The 24,003-nt window shown below is 36.7% G+C and overlaps 1 protein-coding gene across 5 annotated transcripts in view; it reads left to right on the top strand.

The window, feature by feature from the left end:
• Positions 1–24,003, top strand: part of ERC1 (ELKS/RAB6-interacting/CAST family member 1) — a 462,570-nt gene that overhangs the window by 244,880 nt on the left and 193,687 nt on the right. For all 5 annotated transcript variants that reach the window (XM_005865924.2, XM_005865923.2, XM_005865922.2 and 2 more), the window contains one exon: positions 4,689–4,849. In XM_005865924.2, the coding sequence (XP_005865986.1) occupies positions 4,689–4,849 (161 nt within the window). The remainder of the gene's footprint in view (positions 1–4,688; positions 4,850–24,003) is intronic.

Here is a 24,003-nt window from a genome sequence, read left to right as displayed (position 1 = left end):
ACTTAGAGACCCAAAACCATAAAAACCCTAGAATAAAACATAGGCCGTAAAATCTCGGACATTTTTCATAGCAATATTTTAATGCTATTTTTAATGGAATTATTTTCTTAATTTTTCTTCGGAATATTCATTGCTTATGTATGTATATATAATTGATTTTTATATGATGGTCTTATATCATTAAACCTTTGTGTGCTTGTTAGTTTTTTAGTGGATTTCTAAGGTTTTTTCTCTGTAAGATCATGTCATCTTCAACCTGAGAAAGTTTTATCTTCCTTTCCAATATGGATACCTTTTATTTTTTTTGTGTGGCCAAATTTTTTTTTACTATAATCTCTCGTACAGTAGTAAATAGAAGTGATACGAACAGACATTCTGATCTCATTCTTGGTCCTGGTCTGAGAGGGAAAGCATTAATTAAAGATGATGTTAGCTGTGGGTTTTTCATAGAGTCCCTCTATTAGGTTGAGGAAGTTCTTCTCTGTCTCTAGTTAGTTGGTTACTGATTTATCATAAGTTTGATATCTGGTAAAATGAGTTTTCTCACTTGTTCCTGTTCTTCTGCAAGAGCTCTTGGCTATTTGGGGTCTTTTTTATTTTTTTACTGTTTATTTTATTTTATTTTTTAGTTGAATTTATTGGGGTGGCATTGGTTCACAAAGTCATACAGGTTTCAAGTGTACAGCTCAATAAAACATCATCTGCACACTGCATGCACCCACTGCCCCAAGCAAAGTCTTATTTCTTCCCCATTTCCCCTGTCCTTTGCCCACCTCCACCTATGCCACAACCCCTTTCCACCTATCACCACACTGTTGTCTGTGTCTATATATTTTTTTAATTCAGTTTGTTGAGTTCCACCTAAGAATCCTGCTGGAATTTTAATTAGTACTGCAGTGACCAATTTGAGGAGACCAAACATATTTATAGAGCTAAGTCATTAAACTAAAAAGATTATATAGACTTTTCTTTATTTCGGTCTTGATTTCTGTAAGTGATGTTTTATAATTTTTTGCATTAGAGTAGTTGTACATTCTTCATAATCTGTTATTTGGCATTTGAGCATTTGATGTTTTGGGATACTATCAGCAATGTTATCTTTTAAAAAAATTTTTAGTTTCTGTTTATTACTGATATATAAGAATACAATTAATTTTTATATATTAACCTTATATTTGCAACATTGCTAAATCATTTATAAACTGCAGGCATTTATCTATAGATGATTTTGGAATTTTTTTCTGTACACAATTGTGCCACCTATAAAAAAAATTATAGTTTTTATTTTTCATTTTCAATTCACATAACTTTCTTTTTCTTGCCCTGTTTTATTGGCTGAGACATCCCACACAATGCTAAATGGAAGTGATAACATGGTATCCTTGCATGGTCCCAAACTCAAAAGAAAAATGTTCAATATCTTACCATATATCTTACCATTAAATATGATTTTTGCTGAACATTGTTTATAGCTGTCTTTTTATCTGATTAAGAATATTCTCTTTGCCCTGGCTGGTGTTCTCAGTGGTTAGAGTGTCAGCCACAAACTGAAGGATCTCTGGTTCGATTTCCAGTCAAAGGCACATACCTGGGTTGCAACTTTGAGTCCTGGCCCAAATCAGAGCATGTGAGGGAGGCAACCAATCTGTGTCTTTCTTACATCGATGTTTCTCTCTCTCTCTCTCTCTCTCTCTCTCTCTCTCTCTCTCTCTCTCCCCCTCCCTCTCCCCCTCTCCCCCTTTCCCCACCACCCCTCTCTGCCCCCTTCAAATCAAGAGAGACATATTCTTGGGTGAGAATTAAAATTAGAAAAACAAACAAAAAGCCAGCAACACTGAATGATGTAAAGGAAAAAATTAAGCTTCATTAAAATAAAAAACTTCCATTTATCAAAAGTACCCTCAGTAAATTTCATTGTCTTTACACAGTGGAATATCATGTGGCTATAAGAATTATAAAACTATAATTCTTGGTCCTGGTCTTAGAGGGAAACAACAAATGGATGAATCTCATAGACATAACACTGAGTGAAAAGAATTATATACTATTTAATGTCATTTGTATAAAGTTAAAACAAATAGACAAAAGTAACCTAGAGTATCTATATAAAAGCCTAAGCGACTGTAAGACCGTCCTACCATTTGACCAGTAGCTATGATGCGCAATGACCACCAGGGGGCAGATGCTCCAACCGGTAGTTATAACACGCACTGACCACCAGAGGGCAGATGCTCAACGCAGGAGCTGCCGAGCTGTGGTGACTTGGCAGCTGCATTTCTCGGGTGACTCACCCAGAACCAGAGAGGAGGGAGCCCAGTTCTGGGGTGCATCACCCAAAAATCGCCCTCTCACAATCCAGGACCCCTCAGGGGATGTCAGAGAGCAGGTTTCAGCCCAATCCCCACAGGCCAGGTCGAGGGACCCCACCAGTGCACAAATCTGTGCACCGGGCCTCTAGTTAGAATAATTACTCTACCTGGACAGGGGTTATGAGGGAGCTTTCTGGGATACTGGGTAATGTTCTGTTTATTGGTCTGTGCTGATTACATAGGTGTATTTGTTTTGAGAAATTTCTTCATGTTGTACATTTATTATTTGTGTATTTTTCTGTATGTTGTATTTCAATTAAAAATTTACCAAAAAGTTTAGATTCATAGAGTGGGCTTCCTTTTGTGTAGAAAGGAAAAATAGATTATTTATACATGCTTGCTTGTGCACGTATAGAATATGTCTCCAAGTTATATAGGAAACTGATACCATTTCTTACCCTGGGTAGTGAAAGACAGATGGGAGGGAGATTTTTTTAGATATATTTAAGATAAGTTTATAAAAGATGCATATGTCCCACACTTAATTTGAGCTTGTATAAATAGTGCTATTCATTACTGATTTTGTGTCATAAGAGCATACCTTGGTATATCAGTTCAATTCAGTTTTAGATGAGATTTTACATGAATTAAACTGATAAAATGAAATCATCTTTATTGGCAGTTTTCAAAAGGGCAGACAGTGATATATGTTTATGTAAAGGTAGCAGATATATGAGATCTGCATAATATATATTCTGACAGCAACTGAGACTGAAGATGCTATTAGCTGAGAACATTAACTTGATCACTTCTGAAAAGATACACAAAAAAGCAGAAACCAAAATGTATCTGTTTATTATCATTGTTTAGCAGCTGTTACCAATCAATATGGAGACTGTGGTTAGGTATGAGGCACTATAGGGGGTCTGTTAACAACTCTGATTTGTTATACTATAGTTTTGTCTCCAGATGCTCTCAGTTTTACTGTCACGCAAATTGATATTATGGCAGTCAATGAATGGCAGACCCCCCTGTCTCTGCCTTCACTCACCTCTGCCTCTCAAAAGGTTCATTGTCACCTACATTATTTCTTGGCAAGCAGCAACCTGAGAAACCCTTGATTGGTGCAGGTGGCTGATGGGTTACCTGGTTGAAGTTAGTTTTTGGCAATAATGTATTTTATCAGTGTATTTTCTGTTTCTGAATTAAAATGGACATGTTTATTTAAATTTGATTTGGGAACCACCCAGAGTAAGTGGAAATCACTGTAAAGTACACATGTAGCTCTTAGTTTTTCATGGTTCAGCATTCGGTCATCTCCTCCTGAGTGTTTTTTTTTCAGGTCTTTTTAAAGGATTCTGTCTCCTCTCTGAGTATTCTCTATATTATTCCTGCCTTCCTCGAAAAAACTCTACTTCTGCCTTACCTGATTTCATTCTATCTGTTTCTTTAAAAAGAAATTCTTTTTAATAGCGTAAAACAAAAATCATTTATGTTTATACTAAATCTGTTATTAGTCAAATTTGTCTCTTATTTCCTAAAATTCTTCTATAAATATTTATTACTAGAGGCCCAGTGCACGAATTTCGTGCACTGGTAGGGTCCCTAGCAGCTGCTGGCTGCCAGCCGGCCAGCAGGGCCTCCCTTCCCCAGCTCTTGGCTGCCGGCCAGGGCCTTCTTTCCCCAGCTGCCGGCTGCTGGCTGGGGCCTGCCTTCATTCCGCGCTGCCCCCTGGTGGTCAGCGCATGTCATAGCGAGTGATTGAACTCCCAGTCGGTCGAACTCCCAAGAGGACACTTTGCATATTAGGCTTTTATATATACATAGATGATTTTGTTCTTTATATCTTTATCTGTATTATGTTGTTATTTCCATAGAAATTTCTGGGGAATTTCTAAATAAATTCCTTAAAAAGGATTATCTATGACAGGCAGTCCCTTCCTGAACTTATATGTCTTTGCATTTATCAAAAAGAAAATGAAGTTCTTTCTGGCTGAAATGGAAAAGAATTATAGTGGAGGGATGATCAGAGATTTATTCATTATTTGCCATATGTCCTATATGATAAAAAGCTAATATGCAAACTCCCATGGGTGTGAGTTCGACCGACCAGGGGTTAAACGTGCGCTGACCACCAGGGGGCATTGGTGACAAGCAGGCAGGGGAAGGGAGACCCCAGCTAGCAGCCAACAGCCACTAGGGACCCTACCTGTGCACAAATTTCGTACACTGGGCCTCTAGTATATATATATGATCCAGAAGTGTACAGGAGTTTTTATGTGTGTATGTATTCAATTTTGTGGGCCCAGGAATTGCCCATTGCCCAGTCCTGTAACTGATCAAGAGAATCAGGTTTTCTCTTTTCCATATTTATCACAGGTGGAGGAGTTACTGATGGCCATGGAGAAGGTAAAGCAGGAACTTGAGTCCATGAAAGCAAAACTGTCCTCTACTCAACAGTCTCTGGCAGAAAAGGAAACTCATTTGACCAATCTTCGGGCAGAGAGAAGGAAACACTTAGAGGAGGTTCTGGAGATGAAGTAAGTGTTTTTAATCTTGTTCTTCATACACATGCTTAGTAGAAGTACTTTTTCTCATTGCTTTCTTCTTCTGGCCCTTTTTTATTAGCCCTGACACACGTAGCCTACATTTAATGCTAACCTGTATTTCTCACTCCCTAGAACAAATTTGGAGCAAATCCTGGTCAAATAGAGTTATTTTTACTCCTCTTATATGTATATGTATAAGATACATATAGTATGAGTATCTGTATCCAAATCCATCTCTGAAATTTCTGAAATCTTCTGGAAAGTTTTGGCAAATTGTTGAGCTTATTGAGATGACTATTGGTCCTGAGGTCATATAATGCCTAGGCAGTTTTTAAAAATATTTCTTTATTATAAACATTTCCAAAGGTATACAGAAGTAGAGAGAATACTATAATGAATCCTCATACACCTATCTCCCATATTTAACAATTAACATTTTTTGCACTCACCAGTCAATATTTTTTTTTTATCAAAGATACATAATATCTTGGGGGCTTGCCCGGGGTGGGAATGGCTGGGGCGGGGGAGGGGGGGGTCAATTGGTGAAAAAAGAAACATATATGAAACTTTAGACAATAAATAAATAAATAATATCTTTATTATTCTAACAGTGAAGATTAAATTCCAGTTACAATTCCATTCCTTCTTATATTTCCAACATTTATCTTTGATGTGTTTTCCACTGACTTTTAATTGCTATTTGGTGGGAGACAAATTCTTATTCAATATATCTTTCCCATTACATGCTGTTTTTCTTTTTTTAATTATTATTGAAAGTATTACATATGTCCCCTCCCCCCATTGTCCTTTCCCAACCTGTCCCTGCCCCCGAGCCCCAGCCTTCAACCCCCCATTGTCTATGTCCATTGGTTATGGCTTATATACATACATATTATTTGGTTGATCTCTTACCCCCATGTCTCCTCTACCGCCTATCCTCCCCTGCCTTCCCTCTGAGGTTTGAGGGACTGTTCAATGCTTCTATGTCTCTGGATCTAGTATTTTTGTTCATCAGTTTATGTTGTTCATTATATTCCACAAATGAGTGAGATCATGTGATACTTGTCCTTCTTTGACTCACCAGTAAATTTTTACAAAATTGTCACTTTTAGCAAAATTTTGCTGTATATATTTTCCTACTTGCCTCACATCTTGTGGTTTTCTGAGATAATAATTTTTTGTGAAGCATTTATACATCTACTAGTGCATAATAGCTTCTTTTTTTTTCCTCTGTGACTTTGAAAAATTCTGGTGTCCTTCTCCTTAGAATTAAGTATCTCTTTTGAAAGTCCAGTAGGACTATCTCCTTTAAACTCCCAACCCTCACCGCTACCTAATTATCCTACTCTCATTTTACTGAAACCAAGTCTGTCCTGGGATCCCTCAGTTACCTTTTTCTCAGCAGTTATCTGTATTTGTTTTTTTTTGTCTTCTGTCTCAGATGAAATATTTTTTCATCTTCATAAGGCTGGTTTCTTATCTTTATCACAGATTTTAAGCACTGTTCCCTCCTCTTCGGTCTTCCTCCATTAATTTTTTCTCACGCAATCTTTGCTCACTTTCTATTAGTTTCTTCTTCTCTGCATAAATATGCAATATCTCTGACCTAATGTAAACAAATTTTTCTCAGCCCAGCTAGTGCTTTAAGCTAACATTACATCTTTTCTGCTTCTTTGAAGTACCAATGAGTGTTGAATACCAGAATTATAGAGTAGTAGAGGATCTTGCCATCATACCTTAGTATGAATTTTCATGGCACATGATTATTGTGATGTCATGACAGTGACCCAAGAATTGAGGAAGCACATGTAGGGATATCACCTGCTCTTATTATGCCACAGTGCAAAGTTTAGAGATTCTAACCTCTTAGCAAAGCATTGCAGTTGATCAGGTCTTGGAAGTGATGAAAAGATTGATATGCTGGGGGAATAGGGAGAGGTTAGGATTATCATATCATCATGAGGGAAATGCTTGCAAATATCCTTCTTAGGAGCAAGTTAGTGCAAGTGGTGTAAGCCAAGTTTTTTGTCATTGGTAATATATTTGAAGCTTGATATTTGGAGGTGGAGTAGTAGACATAATTCTTGGGTAATAAAGAATAAAGTCATTTTGAATAAAAAAGATTCAGAGACATTGAAGCATACAACAGACTTACTTATTTCGTGGGGGGAAGTGGGGGACGGGAAAAGATTAACCAATGGACTTATATGCATATATGCATAGCCCATGGACAGATGATAGTGTGGGGAAGTCCTGGGGATGGTGTGGAGTGGGGTGGAAGGGGATAGTGGGCGGGGGAGGGCATCTATAGTACTTTCACCAATAAAGATAAATTTAAAAAGGAAAGATTAAAGTCATTTCATTTGAAGAAGTCTGGGAACCATTCCTAGAACATGGTAGAAGATAGAGTGAATAAGAAAATTAAATCAAGGTTTAAAGTAATTAAGAAAATGGAATAAGGATGGATATAATTTGGGGGAAACAAAGTATCATATGTGATTTTTCTAACAGAAACTGGTCCTGCTGAAGCAACAGTGTGTGTGTGTGTGTGTGTATGTGTGTGTGTGTATGTGTATGTGTTCTGTTTGTTTTGTTTTTCTCTATGTATTAATATCTTAATTTTACTTGTCAGATCTCTCCCACTCAGTTCAAATGACTATTTATAGCTAGATAGTAGTATATTTGTATAAGAATTTCATTTTATTATTAAGACTTTGAAAATATATGAAATAAATTTTAAAAATATATATTTTTATTGATTTCAGACAGGAAGGGAGAGGGAGAGAAAGATAGAAATATCAATGATGAGTGAGAATTACTATTGGCTGCCTCCTTCATGCCCCATACTGGGATTCAGCCAGGTATGTGCCTGACCAGGAATCAAACCGTGATCTCCTGGTTCCTAGGTTGACGCTCAACCACTGAGCCACACCGGCCGGGCTGAAATAATTTTTTAAAGAATGCTTGACTTTAAACCAGTGTTTTTCAACCTTCCTAATGCCGTGACCCTTTAATACAGTTCCTCATGTTGTGGTGACCCCCAACCATAAAATTATTTTCGTTGCTACTTCATAACTGTAATTTTGCTACTGTAAACAATATGTAATTATATATGTGTTTTCCGATGGTCTTAGGCAACCCCTGTGAAAGGGTTGTTCGACCCCCAAAGGTGTCGCGACCCACAGGTTGAGAACCGCTGCTTTAAACCATGCAAAGGGAATTGTGGGTAATTTGTTTTTCACACCACAGTACTAAACTCTATTATGAACTTCTCTTGCCAACCTAGGTTGGAGATTACATTTCTGAAAAGTACTATAATTAGAAAAACTTTTATTTTGTAGGATCTAGCACTTATATACAATAAGGCATGGAGCAACTAATTAAAGTATACTGAGAAGTTTATATAAGTAGTATAGAAATTTAATCAACATTAATAAAAGTTCTGGAAATAAAGTGTAAAAACCTGACTCCAACAGATGACATATCTCTTATATCACTTTATTCAATTGCTCAGGATTTACTACTGTGGCATCATGATGTTCTTAGGTTTTCCAAAAGTTTTGTGTTGTTCAGGTTTACCAACTTAAAGTTTTAAAGTAGTCCGTGTTTAATTTTCACTTAAATTTCCCCTTTTTTTGTCATTTATTTTCAATCTTATCATAATTGTTTAATACCTCCCTTTTAATAAATTACCTCAGCACTTTAGGCCTAATCCTTTAGGACAGGGGTTGGGAACCTTTTTTCTTCCAAGGGTTATTTGGATTTTTATAACATCATTCGAGGGCCATACAGGATTATTAACTTAAAAAATTAGCCTGCTATATTTGGTCAAACATTTAATTAACTCACCCTTAATGCCATGGCAGGGCCAGACCAAATGATTTTACATGCTTTACATGGCCCATGGGTCAGGTGTTCCCCACATCTGCTCTAGAGAGTGGTGGTTCTTAACAGATGATCTCTGTTTACACTGCCCTGTCAACCACACCACTTAGTTCTACCAAGTGTGGGGAGCAACAGTTATTCTGTTCTTCTCATCTAGAAGAGTGAATTAAAACCCTATTTAAAAAAATATATAGATTTTTTAAAGTTTGGCATAAAAGTAAGTGTACTAGTAAAAGAATGATTCATAAAACTTAAGTCAAAAACTATACAGTTAACCTAAGTGTAATTACACACAAAACACAGTGAATGAAGGATGGGTTCTGATAGTGAACTTCCTATTTCTTTTCACTATGAAGCTGACCAAGGGAATAGACACTTTTCTGCTACATTTGGGACTCCTTTCCATATATTGAACAGGTTGTGCTAATCATCTGTTCAGGGTTGTGGTAGTCTCAATTTCTACAACTTTGCTCAAAATTTACTTCATTTTGATGTCAATTTGTAAGGAGTTTACTTCCTCCAAGTAATTCTGCCTGATATTGCCTCTAATTACTTATGGCAACTAGTAAGAGCATACTTCCCGGAATAAAGGAGCCTGAGTCTGAATTCTCACTCAAGCACTTATGAGCTCTATAATTCCCTCAAGTTATTTAACCTTTCTATACCTCAGTCTCCTCATTTAAAAATGGTAATATTGTTTCTGCTTCATTCAGTTTTCATGACAATAACATAAGAAATTATTAATATGTAGAATTGAGAACAGTGTCTGGCACAGGGGGCACTTAATAGTGAGCATTATTGGCTTGTTAACTATTTTCTGGTGATGATTTTTAGTAAAACAAAATTGTTTAAGCAAAATTTAAAAGGAGAAAGGCAGTATCTTTATTTTGGCTGTTGGCAATGACAACCACATTTCTCACTCTATAATCATGGCAGGACCTACCATAATTTAAATATTTTACATTATTTAATTATTGCTAATTTAACAAGTAAAAGGACTTGTTCATTATAACTAGAGAACTTGAAATGTAGAAAAAATATGAGGGCAATGCAATGTGCAAAAGAGACCAAAACATGCATATATGTGACTGTGAATATAAAATAAGAAGTCTTAAGAAAAAGGCTGATGGTCCATTTGTATAGAAAATTCTTTGGACCATCTTTGAATAGTCTACAATAGACCATTCCTATTGTAGAATAGTCTTGGTTTTTAGAGTTATCCTGACCTAGTTAAACCAAAAGGAATGTCTTAATAGTTCTTTTCCATTCCTAGCATTATGATTATAATTCTTGAGTATCTGTTACAGATAAATGATGGCCTTGATTTTGGCGAGATGTGAAACTGTTCACTTGGTAGCCTGCCAATGATTATTCAATAGAAACATTTGAGTTGGTTAGCTAGCCCTAAAGAGAAGGAATGTTTTTATTGGCAGTCCCCACATTGGTTCTTCTTTTCCTTATGCTGTGGTTTTGTTAGCCATTATTTTTTTTTAATTCCACTTTTATGTTAGCTCCTTTCCCTAAGAAAGAAAGGATGAATGGGAGAAGGGGGAAAATAATAAATGTCTACTCTAATAACCATAATAAATTTTAAGTATTAATTTAGGTTATGAGCTTCACTGTTAAGATTTCTAGATGAGCTGACTCTTTTTTTTAAAATATATTTCATCGATTTTTCTACAGAGAGGAGGGGAGAGGGATAGAGAGCTAGAAACATCGATCAGCTGCCTCCTGCACACCCCCCACTGGGGATGTGCCCGCAACCAAGGTACATGCCCTTGACCAGAATCGAACCTGGGACCCTTGAGTCCGCAGGCCGACACTGAGCCAAACCGGCCAGGGCGAGCTGGCTCATTTTTTACTGCCCTGCATTTAAACTCCTACTACAGTCTCACCCCATGTTGGCATTACAAATAAAACTTAGAAGACTAATTTTTCATTTGGAGTACAATTTTTATCAAACTATGAATTTGACTACTCTTACAACTGGTTTGTTAGGAGAAGTGGTAAAAGAGCTCTTTAGTTTCATTGAGGATCCAGAGCTGTTTGATAAGTAGCATCCCATTATTAAACTTGGCAGAAAAATCCAAACCTCTTTGGGCTAAATTATATACTCTTGAGATGCCTTTTGGCTAAAGAAAGATCTAACCACAAACAGAAAATAAAGTTTTATATGTACCTAAAAAGAGTCCAATAATATCATCTGAATTCTGACATTTAAAAAATTCTTGCCTGTTAAGAGAGAAACATAGAATATGCTTAGGACTAAGAAAGTATAGAAAATGGTTATTGGGAAAAGTTTAGACTATTTAGGAATGGAATAATTAGGTGATCAATCTATTATACCTTGAATAATTAAAAGAGTTTATTTTAAATTATTTTATCTCATGATATTCTGCAGTATTTCATTTTAAAATTTATTATAGAGTTGCTGGCATTTAAAAAAAACCTATTTGCAGATTTATAACAGTCTTCCAAATTAAACACAAAATTGAAAATAGTTATGCAAATTATAGCCTAGTAACAGTATAAGAACATCTGTACTTTTTGTAAAGCCACATTTATTTACACTAACATCAAATGCTTTTAGAGTCATTAGATAAATGATATAGGACTTTTAGTAGACTTGGAAGAATTTTTCACAGTAACCTAAAATACTAAGGTTTAAATATTCTATAAGAAATCACATAAATTAATATAAAAATTCTCTACACTTGAATTGAAAAAAAGAAAACAAAGTATTATGTATAGTATAGCTATAAACAAATAACACTAGTGGGACTAGTCATGATTAAAATTATAAAGCAAAATTTGTATGATCTATAATAAACTATCTTTGGGACTTTGGGATTTGCTCCTTAGTCCTGGTTAACTCTTTAGTTCTGCCTCCTCTTTTTCTACCCTGATATCCAACTTTTTTATGCTATCCACTGTACAGAATGTGTGATCTCAATTGTTCTTAACATCTTTCCTCATCAGAACTAATAGTTTAGTTGGAGCTCTGAGTTGTTATAGGACAGTGGTGTAAATGTGTTTATTAAATGTAGTAATTATTAGTTACTTATCTCTTTCTAGTTCTAAATTTTGACCATGATGCTCAGCTTCTCACAAGATCAGGCATGTGTATTATAAATATTTTTCTCAAATATTTTTATTCCTCATGACCTAAATTGGAATCAATTACCTATCACTCTAAATATTCCTTGCCTTTCTTCTCCCTTAAAACTTAAGTTCAGCCTGACTGGCATGACTCAGTGGTTGAGCATCAACCTATGAACCAGGAGGTCACGGTTTGATTCCCGGTCAGGGCATATGCCTGGTTGCGGGCTCAATTCCCAGTGTGGGGTGTGCAGAAGGCAGCCTATCAATGATTCTTTCTCATTGATATTTCTATCTATCTCTCCCTCTCCCCTCCTCTCTGAAATCAATTAAAAAATAACAAAACAACACTAAATCCATTCCACCTTTTAGCCATTTAAGGTCAGATGTAACTTCCAAACAGAAGAAACTACATTCTTATTGTTAAAAAATATGCTTTTATTGATTTCAGAAAGAGGAAAGAAGAGTGAGAGAGATAGAGAAACACAATGATAAGAGAAATTGCAATACCCATTGTAAGGAAATCTGTTAACTAATATACCACCAATCTGAGAGGTGTTCTGGGATTTGGGATTTTAAACATTATTTTCCTTTCAGGATCTTCCTTTTCAGTTTTACTAGAGAATACCATATAGGTAGTTACTCTTTCTGTAAATGCATAAAACTTTCCTCAAGCTTTGTATGTAGAAGATAGTAATTCATCCATTTAATCATAACCTTTTCCTATCAGAAGATTCTGAATACAATACTATTATAAGATAATCTTTGTAGCAAAGGATATGTTTACATTTTGAGCCAGTTTGCTAACCCATAAAACAGTGATAATACTTGGGCCCACCTTATGAGGTTGTTGTGAGGATCAAATGAGATGAAGTAGTGAAAACATTTTGAAATAAGTGAGGCTGAATATTTGCAAAACACAATACAGCTGAAAATCCAATTCACACTTAATTTTTCAGGTCTGTAGTTTTTCATTCTGAAATGAAAGGATTCCCTAAATCTCTTAAGATCCCTGTGGTTTTAAAAATTATATAGATCTTTGACTAGTTGACCTTCTCAGGTCCCTTTATTCTGTAGTTGGAAATGTTCTAAGTAAATTAAAAATGTAATGTATATAAATAGAATACTAGGAAGAAGAAGCCATGAATTTTTGGCTGAGGACTAGGGTGCACAGTCACTGGATGGGACTCCCCAAGCCTTAGCAGAGATTAGCTAATATGGGGATGAAAGTGGAATTTTTATATTAGAGGTAGAGCAATACTGGGGAATTTGTACTTGCAACCCAGTCAGAGTATCAAAGTTTTTGCTAAAACTTCAGATGTCTTGCCATGATAACAGAAAAGCTAGGGTTTAGGAGTAGGGAGCATGACCTATAATTAAAGCCTACTATAGACCTAGCCTCACAAAACTTAAAGCCCCAAGAAAGTCTGTAGGGGATATAGAATTTTGAGGATGAGCCCCACCAAGATAGAGAGGTTGGGAAAACTCAAGATAGAGCTTTCAACAGATTACCCTAACAAAGGATAAATCCAAAGCTTGCACATGTTCAAGATCAACTATTAACTGAATTACCTTCTAGACTAAATTTCATTGCTCTTCAGAATAAAATAGCAGAATGCAGAGTCTTTACAATGTATCATCTACAGTATGCTATGTTGGATTTTTTAAAATTGCCAGACATGCAAAGAAATAGTAACATGACCTAGTTAACAAAAACATGCAGTAGAAATTAACTCAGAGAAGTCCTAATGGATTTAAGAGCTAAAGACTTTAAAGTCACTCTTATGAATGTGCTTAAAAGACTTAAAGGAAAATGTCATATTGACAATAGGAGAGATAGGAAACCTCCAAAAGAGAAAAAAAAAACTTAATGGAAATTTGAAAACTGAAGTTGAAATTGAGAATTTACTGGGTGGTCTCAATGATAGATTAACGCTGTCAAAGAGTGTTTAAATTTTTAAATAGATTAATGGAAGTTATTCAATCTGAGTAACAGGGAGAAAAAGTATTTTTACAAAATGAACAGAGCCTCGGTGACATGTTGGACAGTATCAAATGGGCTAACATATGTTTAACTGGAACTCCAAAAAGATGAAAAGAGTGAGAAAGGGGCAGAAAGAAATTTTTGAAAAAGTAATGTCTGAAATAGTTCTCTAATTTGATTTAAAATACATAGATTTTAAAAGGTATATGGAAAATCTCTGTGCCACCTTCTCAAATTTATTTGAAAACTAAAACTGCTCTTAAAAATAGTCTTGAGCATCATGGTCAAGTGAGGAAGACCTCTTGATTATAACTACCCTTGAAGTTACAAGAAGTTGGACAACTATAATTCAACAAAAGACTCACTGCTCAGTACACAAATATGTCTAAGAGAGATCTACATTCTGAGACATCCGAAGCTGGGCATATCTGGACAAGCAGTGGAAGCAGGTTGGGGGGAAGGACGGAGGGAGCCTCAGAGGGAGCCCTGAGCTCGCTACAATTCTAGCAAACACAGTAGCAGGGGAGATTTTTGGTTGCAGTGCACATGTTTGACACCTCAGAGGGCCGGAGGGACAGAACAACATCTGGCTTGAGTGGCGTGTGCACACTATGGCTAAACCCAGTGACAGGAGTGGAGATACAGATGTACGGAAGATGAGATCTAGCAGGTGCCATTACTAGGAAAAGAGCAAAGCTACAGAGGAGCGAATCTGCCTCCTACCTGCCCTTGCCTATTGCAGTGGAACCTGGTAGAAGCAGCTAGGTATTGCTGACAGCCTTTGGGTACATGAGGGTACACCAGTATCTCACAGGCCCAGAGCTCAAGCACCAGTCACTTCCGCCAAGGGGTGGTGCTCTGAGAATGAGACAATCCAGTTACAGAGGGGATGTTCACCTCCTTGGAAAATAGTAGGCATTCTCCATGATGAAAGGAACACAGTCCCACCAAGATCCTGGAGGGCCCAGTAAAGCTGGTAAGACAAAACAAAAATTTATACTATTGCACCATCTACTGGAAAACAAAGGAAAGACCTGTACTTATCAACCTGCTGAATTGTTAAAAATAAAACTGTACATAAAAAAAAGGAGAGTTCAGCACATTAAATGCCCGGGTTGAGAAACAATCTGTCAAGTACTGCGAATAATCAAGCTAACAGGGAACTTGAGAGAGAATGAAGTCTCCAGAAACCAAACTCAAAGACATGACAGATTTAGATGTAAATGATAAAAGAGTTCAAGATTGTAGTTTTGAAAAAACTCAATAAGATGCAAGACAGAAAGGCAGGTCAGTGAGCTCAGGAATAAAATTAACGAATAAAAGGAGTACTTAATCAAAGATATTGAAATTATAAAAAAACAACAAATTATGGTGCTGAAGAACTCAGTAAATGAAATGAAGAATGAATTAGAGCCCAGCTGGTGTGGCGCAGTAGTTGAGCATCAACCTATGAACCAGGAGGTCATGGTTCGATTCCTGTTCAGGGCACATGCCCGGGTTGCGGGCTCAATCCCAAGTGTGGGGGTGCAGGATGCAGCCGATCAATGATTCTCTCTCATCATTGATGTTTATATCTCCCTTCTTCTCTGAAATCCATAAAAATATACTAAAAGAAAACAAGAATGAATTAGAGAGCTTCAGAAATAGGTAGGTCAAATGGAAGAGAGAATTAGTGAACTTGAAGATAGAAATATAAACTCAGGTGGAAAAAGAGAAATGGGAGTTAAAAATAATGAAAGAACTCTATGAGAAACTATCTGACTTCCTTAGAAAGAGCAATATAAGGATAATGGGTATACCAAAGGAGAAGAGACTGTTCAAACAAATAATTAATGAGAACTTCCCAATCCTGTGGAAAGAGCTGGATTCTCAAATTCAAGAAGGCAACAGAACACCTAATTATTTCAGTGTAAAAGGACCTTCATCAAGATATATCATATTGCCGAAACCGGTTTGGCTCAGTGGATAGAGCGTCGGCCTGCGGACTGAAAGGTCCCGGGTTCGATTCCGGTCAAGGGCATGTACCTGGGTTGCGGGCACATCCCCAGTAGGAGTTGTGCAGGAGGCGGCTAATCGATGTTTCTCTCTCATCGATGTTTCTAACTCTCTATCTCTCTCCCTTCCTCTCTGTAAAATATCAATAAAATATATTAAAAAAAAGATATATCATATTAAAATGTCAAATGTTAATGACAAAGAAAGAATTCTCAAGGTAGCCTAGAGAAAAAAGACTGTAACCAATAAGGGAAACTCCATTAGATTATCACCCGATCTTTCAAGCTAGGAGAGAGCGGAATCAAATATTCAAAATATTGAGAGAAACCACCAGCCAAAAATAATATGTTCAGAAAATTTATCCTTTTAGTTATGAAGGAGAAATAAAGGATTTTCCAGACAAACAAAAGCTGACTGAATTTACCATCACAAGACCTAAACTACAAGAAATGTTTAAAGGACCTCTTCTACCTAAAACAAAAAGATAAAAGGATATGAAACTGGGAGTAAGATGATAGATGGAAGCAGGAAACTGAAATTCCATTTCAGAATGGCATTAAACAATTAAAAGCTTAAGACAGCAGTTCTCAACCTATGGGTCGCGACCCCTTTGGCGGTTGAACGACCCTTTCACAGGGGTCGCCTAAGACCATCCTGCATATCAGATATTTACATTACAATTCATGACAGTAGCAACATTACAGTTATGAAGTAACAACGAAAATAATTTTATGGTTGGGTCACAACATGAGAAACTGTAAAGGGCCAGAAGGTTGAGAACCACTGGCTTAAGAGGAAAGCATTAAAAAAAGACTATGGTTTCTACAATTTGGAAGGTAATGCACAGCACAAAGGGCTAATTTGTGATAACCATAACACAAAAAGGGAGAGAGTAATGTACTGAACGTTCATGGGTAAATGAAGATAAGATGCAATCAGAAGAAAAAAGACTATTGTATACTATATGAAACTTTTTTAAACATAAACCTAATGGTAACCATGAAACAAAAATCCTAAGCTGAAATACATAAAGAGGAAGCAGCAGAAGAAATTATAGAAAACCACCAAAGTAAAATAGCATTCAGAAACATGGGAAAAGAAACAATGGAGAGATAGAGCAACCAGAAAACAAAAGATAAAATGGCTGTATCATGTCCTCATATATCAATATTTACCCCCAATGTAAATTGACTGAATTCACCAATCAAAAGACACAGAATAACGGGATGGATTAAAAAACAGTACTCAACTATATATGTTGCTTTCAGGAGACCCATCTCAGCTACAAAGACAAGCATAGACTCAAAATGAAGGGATGCAAGATGACACCTCAGGAAAATGGCATACAAAGATAACGTGTAGCCATACTTATAGAGATAAAATATATACCACAATAAAAAATTTACAGGGGATAAAAAGCATTTTATAAGAATTTAGGGGACAATTCACCAAGGAGACAACACATCAATATTTATGCACCTAATCTGGGAGCACCAAAATATATAAAGTAATAACTAACAGAGCTAAAGGGAGAAAAGGACAGAAATACAGTCATAGTAGGGACCTGAATACCCCACTGATAGCAATGGATAGATCATCCAACGAGAAAGTCATTAATGAAATGTAGCTACAAGAAGAATGGTGGGAAAACTACCAATATGTGGAGATCAATGCTACTGTGTAACTAACAGTTGGAACAAAGAAGAAATAAGGGATCAAAAGATACATTAAAAAAAATGAAAACAATATAACATACCAAAATTGTGGGGATGCAGAGAAAAGTGGTACTAAGAGGAAAGTATATGACATTATAGGCCTACCTCAAGAAACAAGAAAAAGCTCAAACAAGCTAGCGTTATACCTAGTTAAGCGTCTTGTCAGTCAGCGGTGACTGAAACGGAAAGGAAGACTAAACAGGCTTGGCACTTAACATGTTAAAGAACTAGAAAAGGAAGAATAAATAAAGCCTTCAGTGCAAGGAAGGTTATAATAAAAATTAGAGCAGAAGTAAATGAAATAGAGATAAGAAAGACAAAAGAAAAAAATTAATGAAACAAAGAACTGGTTTTTGAAAAATGAAATTGGCAAAACCCCAGTTAGACTCAAATCGAAAAAGAAAAAAAAAGAGAAAACACTCAAATAGATAAAAACAGAAATGAAAGCAGAGAAGTTACAATGGACACCACAGAAATACAAAGGATTATACAAGAATATTGTGGAATACTTTTTTCACTAGTGAATTCTACCAAACATTCAAAGAAGATTTATCACTAGTACCTATTCTTGCAAATTCTTTCTAAAAAGTGAACAAGAAGAAATACCTTATAACTCATTTTATTAGGCCAACATTACCCTGATACCAAAACCAGGCAAGGAGAACTCAAAAAAAAGAAAATGTCAGGCCAGTTCATCAGAGATGAACATACTATATAATAAAAGGCTAATATGCAAATTGACCAAATGGTGGAATGACCAGTTACTATGATGCACACTGACCACCAGGGGGCAGACGAATGCAGGAGCCCCCTGGTGGTCAGTGCACTCCCACAGGGGGAGCACTGCTCAGCCAGAAGCCGGGCTCACTGCTGGCGAGCACAGCGACAGTGGCGGGAGCCTCTCCCACCTCTGCAGCAGCACTAAGGATGTCTGACTGACGGCTTAGGCTCGCTCCCTGCAGCAGGGCTCCCAGACTGCGAGAGGGTGCAGGCTGGGCTGAGGGAAATCCTCCCCCCCCCCCAGTGCACAGATTTCATGCACCGGGCCTCTAGTAGATACAAAAATCCTAAACAAGGTACTAGCAAATCAAATACACAATACATTAAAAAGATAATGCACCATGATCCAGTGGGCTTCATTCCAATGTGCAAGAAGAGTCCAACATATGCAAATCAAACAATGTGATACACCACATTAATAAAATGAAGAGATAAAAATCATGGATCATATCACTAAATGCAGAAAAAGCATTTAACAACACAACATTCACCTCTGATTAAAATACTCAATAACATGGGTATAGAAGGAAAATAATTCAACATAATAAAGGCCATCTATGACAGACCCTCAGGAAATACCATACTCAATAAAAAACTGAAAGCTTTTCCTCTGATTTCAGGAACAAGACAAGGATGCTTATTCTCACAACTCGTATTCAGCATAGTGTTGGAAGTCCTAGCCAGAGCAATCAGTAAAGAGAAAGAAATAAAAGGCATCCAAATTGGGAATGAAGGAGTAAAACCATCACTATTTGCAAATGACATAATTCTATATATAAAAAATCCTAAAGATTCCACTAAAGGAATATTAGAAACAATAAAATGCAATAAAGTTGCAGTATACAGAGAGCATACAAAAATGTGTTGCATTTCTATATACTTACAATGAAATATCAAAAAATTTGGAACAAGAAGGGAGGGTTCTTTTGTTATCTTCGTTCATAATATTTATCAGAAGTGGACGTTCCAATTTAAACCGAATTTATTTTTAGTATGTTAGTGTTTTTTTTTCTTTTCCTTTTCTAATTTTTGTTGGCCTTTACTTTTATTTCCTGACATCTTCAAAATCCATAATAAGGATTTTGATTGCTACTCTTTAGACAGAGTTTCTCTTGCAGAATTTATGCCATTAAGTATGGAATGAGGTAAATTATAACTCTCTTGAACCAAAATTTTATGTGGAAAGGTCGCAAGGGGCAGTGATGAAAGATGTACTTGCCCCTCTTCATCTCTATTTCTGAAATGTTATTTTGTTCTCTTAAATATCTGTAAGGTGGAACGTTAATTCTGCTTATAAACTTTTATTTTTACTAAAACCTTGTAGAATAGTTTATTTTTCTAGTATGCTTTTAAGAAAAATAAAAGTTTCTGTTCCCAGCCTGCTCATGATATCCAGTTTTTGTTGCTTTGGCTCAGAGTTCCTTTCTACCTCATGATAAACATCTTTCTATCTCATTAGATCTTAAACTCTGTAAGCTCTAGGAGCAGACTTACAGAGGAAACTCACTGTACTATTTAAATGAGCCATGACAGTCCTGGGAGTGGAATTAACTGCTGGAAAGTAAACCAGGTGATATTAAAGGGGCTTGTTACATGGAGTAATTGCTCAGCCCATTAATATTGAAGTAGAAATTGGAAGAATGAACCTCTTTGGCTACTAATATCTTTAAGAGATAAGACAGTCATTTTGTGCTGATGTATTTCCATCTCTCCATGTAAAATTGTGCTGGAGGACATTTCATTTCATTTCTAGGTCTGGTTTTTTATTTTTCATTTTTGTAGCCTTAATATCAGTAAACCCTTTAGTACTAAAATTCTAAGACACAGGGGATGGATTGAATAGTTGTATTATTAAGTAGATTCTTTTAAAAAACTATTTTTATTGATTTCAGAGAGGAAGGGAGAGGGAAAGAGAGATCGAAACATCAATGATGAGAGAGAATCATTGATCGGCTGCCTCCTGTAAGACCCCTACTGGGGATCAAGCCCACAACCCCCAGCAGCTCTAGAGACCATTTATAATATGCCAGTGCTCATTAGTATCTTTTATAACTAAGATAAGAACTATTTTAGCATATGTCAGCTTTTTTGGATTAAAAATAAAGATAAATTAGAATTTTTTCCTGAAGAAAGTTAATGAGGTCACAGTTTGGAGCCAATAAATAAGGAATAGTCAACTTAGTAAGTGTTGCATAAAGTAAACTTTTTGTGGAATGAGTCTATTGAGTCATCATGTATTTTCTTTTTCCTTCTCAACTCCTCTTCCCTCCCCACATTTGTGGTTTTCAACAGAATGCCTTGTTACATCTGCAGGTCCTAGAATAATGTTAGGTCGGGTGTTTGTTGTTCTTTAGTACTTAGGACTGAGATATTAAAAAAAAAGATATATTTTATTATTGATTTTAGAGAAAGAAAGGGAGAGGGAATGAATAGAGAGAGAGAAACATCGATCAGCTGCCTCCTACTGGGGATCGAGCCAGCAACCTGGGCATGTGCCCTTACTGGGAATCGAACCATGACCTCCTGGTTCATGGGCCCATGCTCAACCACTGAGCCACACCGGCCTGGCAGGGACTAAGATAATTTATACATTAAATTTGCTTGTTTATTAATTTGGGAGAGAGAAAGAGAAATATTGATGTGAGAGAGAAACATTGATTGGTTGCCTCCTGCTGGGAATCAAACCCGTAACCTGGGTATGTGCCCTGACAAGGAATTGAACCCACCAGCTTTTGGTAGATGGGACAATGCTCTAATCAACTGAGCCACACTGGCCATGGCTACACATTGAGTTTTGAATGAAGTAATTTCTTTCTTTACAGCTAACTCTGGTGTGTCATTAGTGTGAAGAAATATCTTTCTATAGCAGCTCATTCTCATTCTACCACTGTTTAGGTTTGGATCCTTTCCTATTGCATCTTGTCTTGCTAATAATTACATCTTTGTTTTCATTTTTAAAGCATAAGAAGGTGCCAGAGCTATGAGTGAGTTTTTTTTGTTGTTGTTTCTTTTTGTTTTACACTATACCAGAACATCTATTTAGTTACCAGTAAGTTGATGATTCCTTTATGCTGCCTAAAATTTTCTATTTAAAATTAAGTATCTTTTACTTGCTCTTTAGGTCAGAGGAATCATATCCTCTGTGGTATTCCTCCTCTGTCTCAGCTTCTTAAAGAAGTACTATAAAAAGAGCTTTCAACTTAGAAAGCACTGAATATTTTATTGACTAGAACTGAACTGAACTGTAGGCTAATAAAAAGTACTAAATGAAAATATTTCTATTATAAATGTAATGGAGTGTGAACAGTAGTAGCTTTGATTTATTGTAAATCCCATCTGAATACTGACAACATGGTTCAAAATACCAGGAGATAAATCCCAATGGTCACATTTGAGTGAATGCTCATAGTGCATATGTAAGACCTTATTTCATTATTTTAAAAATAGCAGTATTTGCTCATTAAGTAGGACAATTTCCTAGGCTCTGACAGGGATAGAGGTAGGATGAAAGGTGAGCCACTACTCATTGGTATTATTTCTGTAGTTTGGATTCTTTTTTAGTGATAAGTTTTTTGCATGAATAGTTATGATTACTTCATAGGCAATTTTTCCTTTGATCCCAGAGTGTTCTGAAAGGGTAGAAGCAGGTAAAGACCCGAATTAAAGAAAAAGGAGCTCATATTCATTTATATTAAAATGAGGATTTTAAAATGAAAACCAAAAGCCATTATGCACAAAATGAAAAAGTACTTGAAATTTCCTCACACTTAAATGCTAGAGTTTACCTTATAACTTATTTTAAAAAGGCCATTTAGTCCTGGCCAGTGTGGTTCAGTTGGCTGGGTGTCATCCCATGCACCAAAAGGTTGCTGGTTCAATTCCTGGTCAGGGCACATGCCTGGGTTGCAGGCTCCATCCCTTGAGGCAGAAGATCAGTGTTCCACTCTCACATCAATATTTCTCTCTCTCCCTCTTCCTTCCTCTCTCTCTCAAAATTATTAAATATATATATTTGTAAAGTCCATTTATAGTAGGGTAGAGGTTCCCAAACTTTTCTGGTTCCAGAGCAATCAGTAGATTTTTCATGACCTCTAGGCCAAAATAAATACATAGTAAGACGTATTCAGTCCTTTTATCTAATACCATAGTGATGAGAGGACACATTAAGCAAATAATAATTTAATTATATATAATTAATATCTAAGTAACAAAATGTATAGTACTAAATGAACATTTATAATAAGGAGTCTGGTTAATCTGAAGTGATCTTTGCTGTGAAGTACCATTTAAGACCTGAGAAATGAGAGTGATGTCAGTAAAATGGTGGCATAGGGATTTCTAGCACTTTTGCCCCTGCCAGAAACATCAATTTAAACAACTTTCCCTGCATAAGAATACCTTCAGAGGACTCATGAAATATTACAGCACCTGCATGCAGCATGGAAATAAAGCACATTGAGGAGGGTAGGAAAGATAGATTAACACTACTCCCATCACCCCTCCACGAAGCCCAGGCAGCCTAATGCAGAATGAGTCACCCTCCCCATGGGAATAGGAGAATAAAGTATGCAGTCAGTTTCACCACGTATCCCAGAGTTGGTCCACCCCAGCACCAGGCCAACTCCTGTAGACTTTGTTGCTTCCTGTGGGATCCTGCAAACTCAGGCAGCACGTGTGACCCAATGTTCCTGATGGACTCCGGTGAATGCAGGCTTCTGGCACATCCCTGTCCTGGCTCCCAAAGCCCTGGGTGACTCCTGTGGCCCCAGACTTCCTGTTAGCCCCTGTGAACCCAGGTTCCAGATGGGCACCCATGAACCCAGACTTTCATCTGGGTCGATCACCAGTTTAACTACCATTGACTGATCTCTGGTGTAGGGCTCATCTGCGGACACTAGTCTGTAAAGACTGGAAGAGGTTCCCACTTCTCAAATGCACAGATACCAATGTAAAGCTAAAAGGATCATGAATAATCAAGGAAACATGACTGCCCCAAAGGAAACTAATAAAACTCCAAGGACCTACAGTAAAGAAATGAAGATCTGTGAATTGTCTGAGAAGTAATTCAGAATAATCAATACTAAAGAAATGCAGTGAACCACAAGAATACACAGACAACTAAATGAAATTAGGAAAATAATGCATGGACAAATGAAAAATTAAGCAAAGAAGTAAAAACAATTAAAAAAAACACACAAATCCTAGAGTTAATGAATATATTGACTGAAGAATGCAGTAGAGAGCTTCAATAGTAGACATGACCAAGTGGAAGCAAGAATTACTTAACTATAACACAGATCATTTGAAATTCAGTCAGAAAAGAAAAAAAGAAAAATGCATGAAAAGAAGTGAAGAGATTTGACATGAATTATGGAATACCATTGAAAGAAACAATCTGCATTATTGGACTCCAAGAAAGAGCAGAGTGGGAGAAAGGGGCAGAAAGCTTATTAAATACACTAGAGGCCCAATGCACGAAATTTGTGCAAGGTGCTCAGCCCTCACAGCTGTGGCAGCTTGCCTCAGCCCTTGCAGCCCTGGCTTTGTCTGGAAGGACGTCCAGAAGGTCATTTGGTGGTCCGGTCTAATTAGCATATTACATTTTTATTATTATAGATAACTAGAGGCCCGGTGCACAAAAATTTGTGCACTGGGGGGGGGCGGAGGAGGGGGGGCCCTCAGCCCGG

Source organism: Myotis brandtii, unplaced genomic scaffold (genome assembly GCF_000412655.1).
Source record: "Myotis brandtii unplaced genomic scaffold, ASM41265v1 scaffold216, whole genome shotgun sequence".
In the NCBI taxonomy this organism is placed as follows: Eukaryota; Metazoa; Chordata; class Mammalia; order Chiroptera; family Vespertilionidae; genus Myotis; species Myotis brandtii.
The sequence above is the reverse complement of the archived record's forward strand: the minus strand, read 5'-3'. Positions and strand labels throughout refer to the sequence as shown.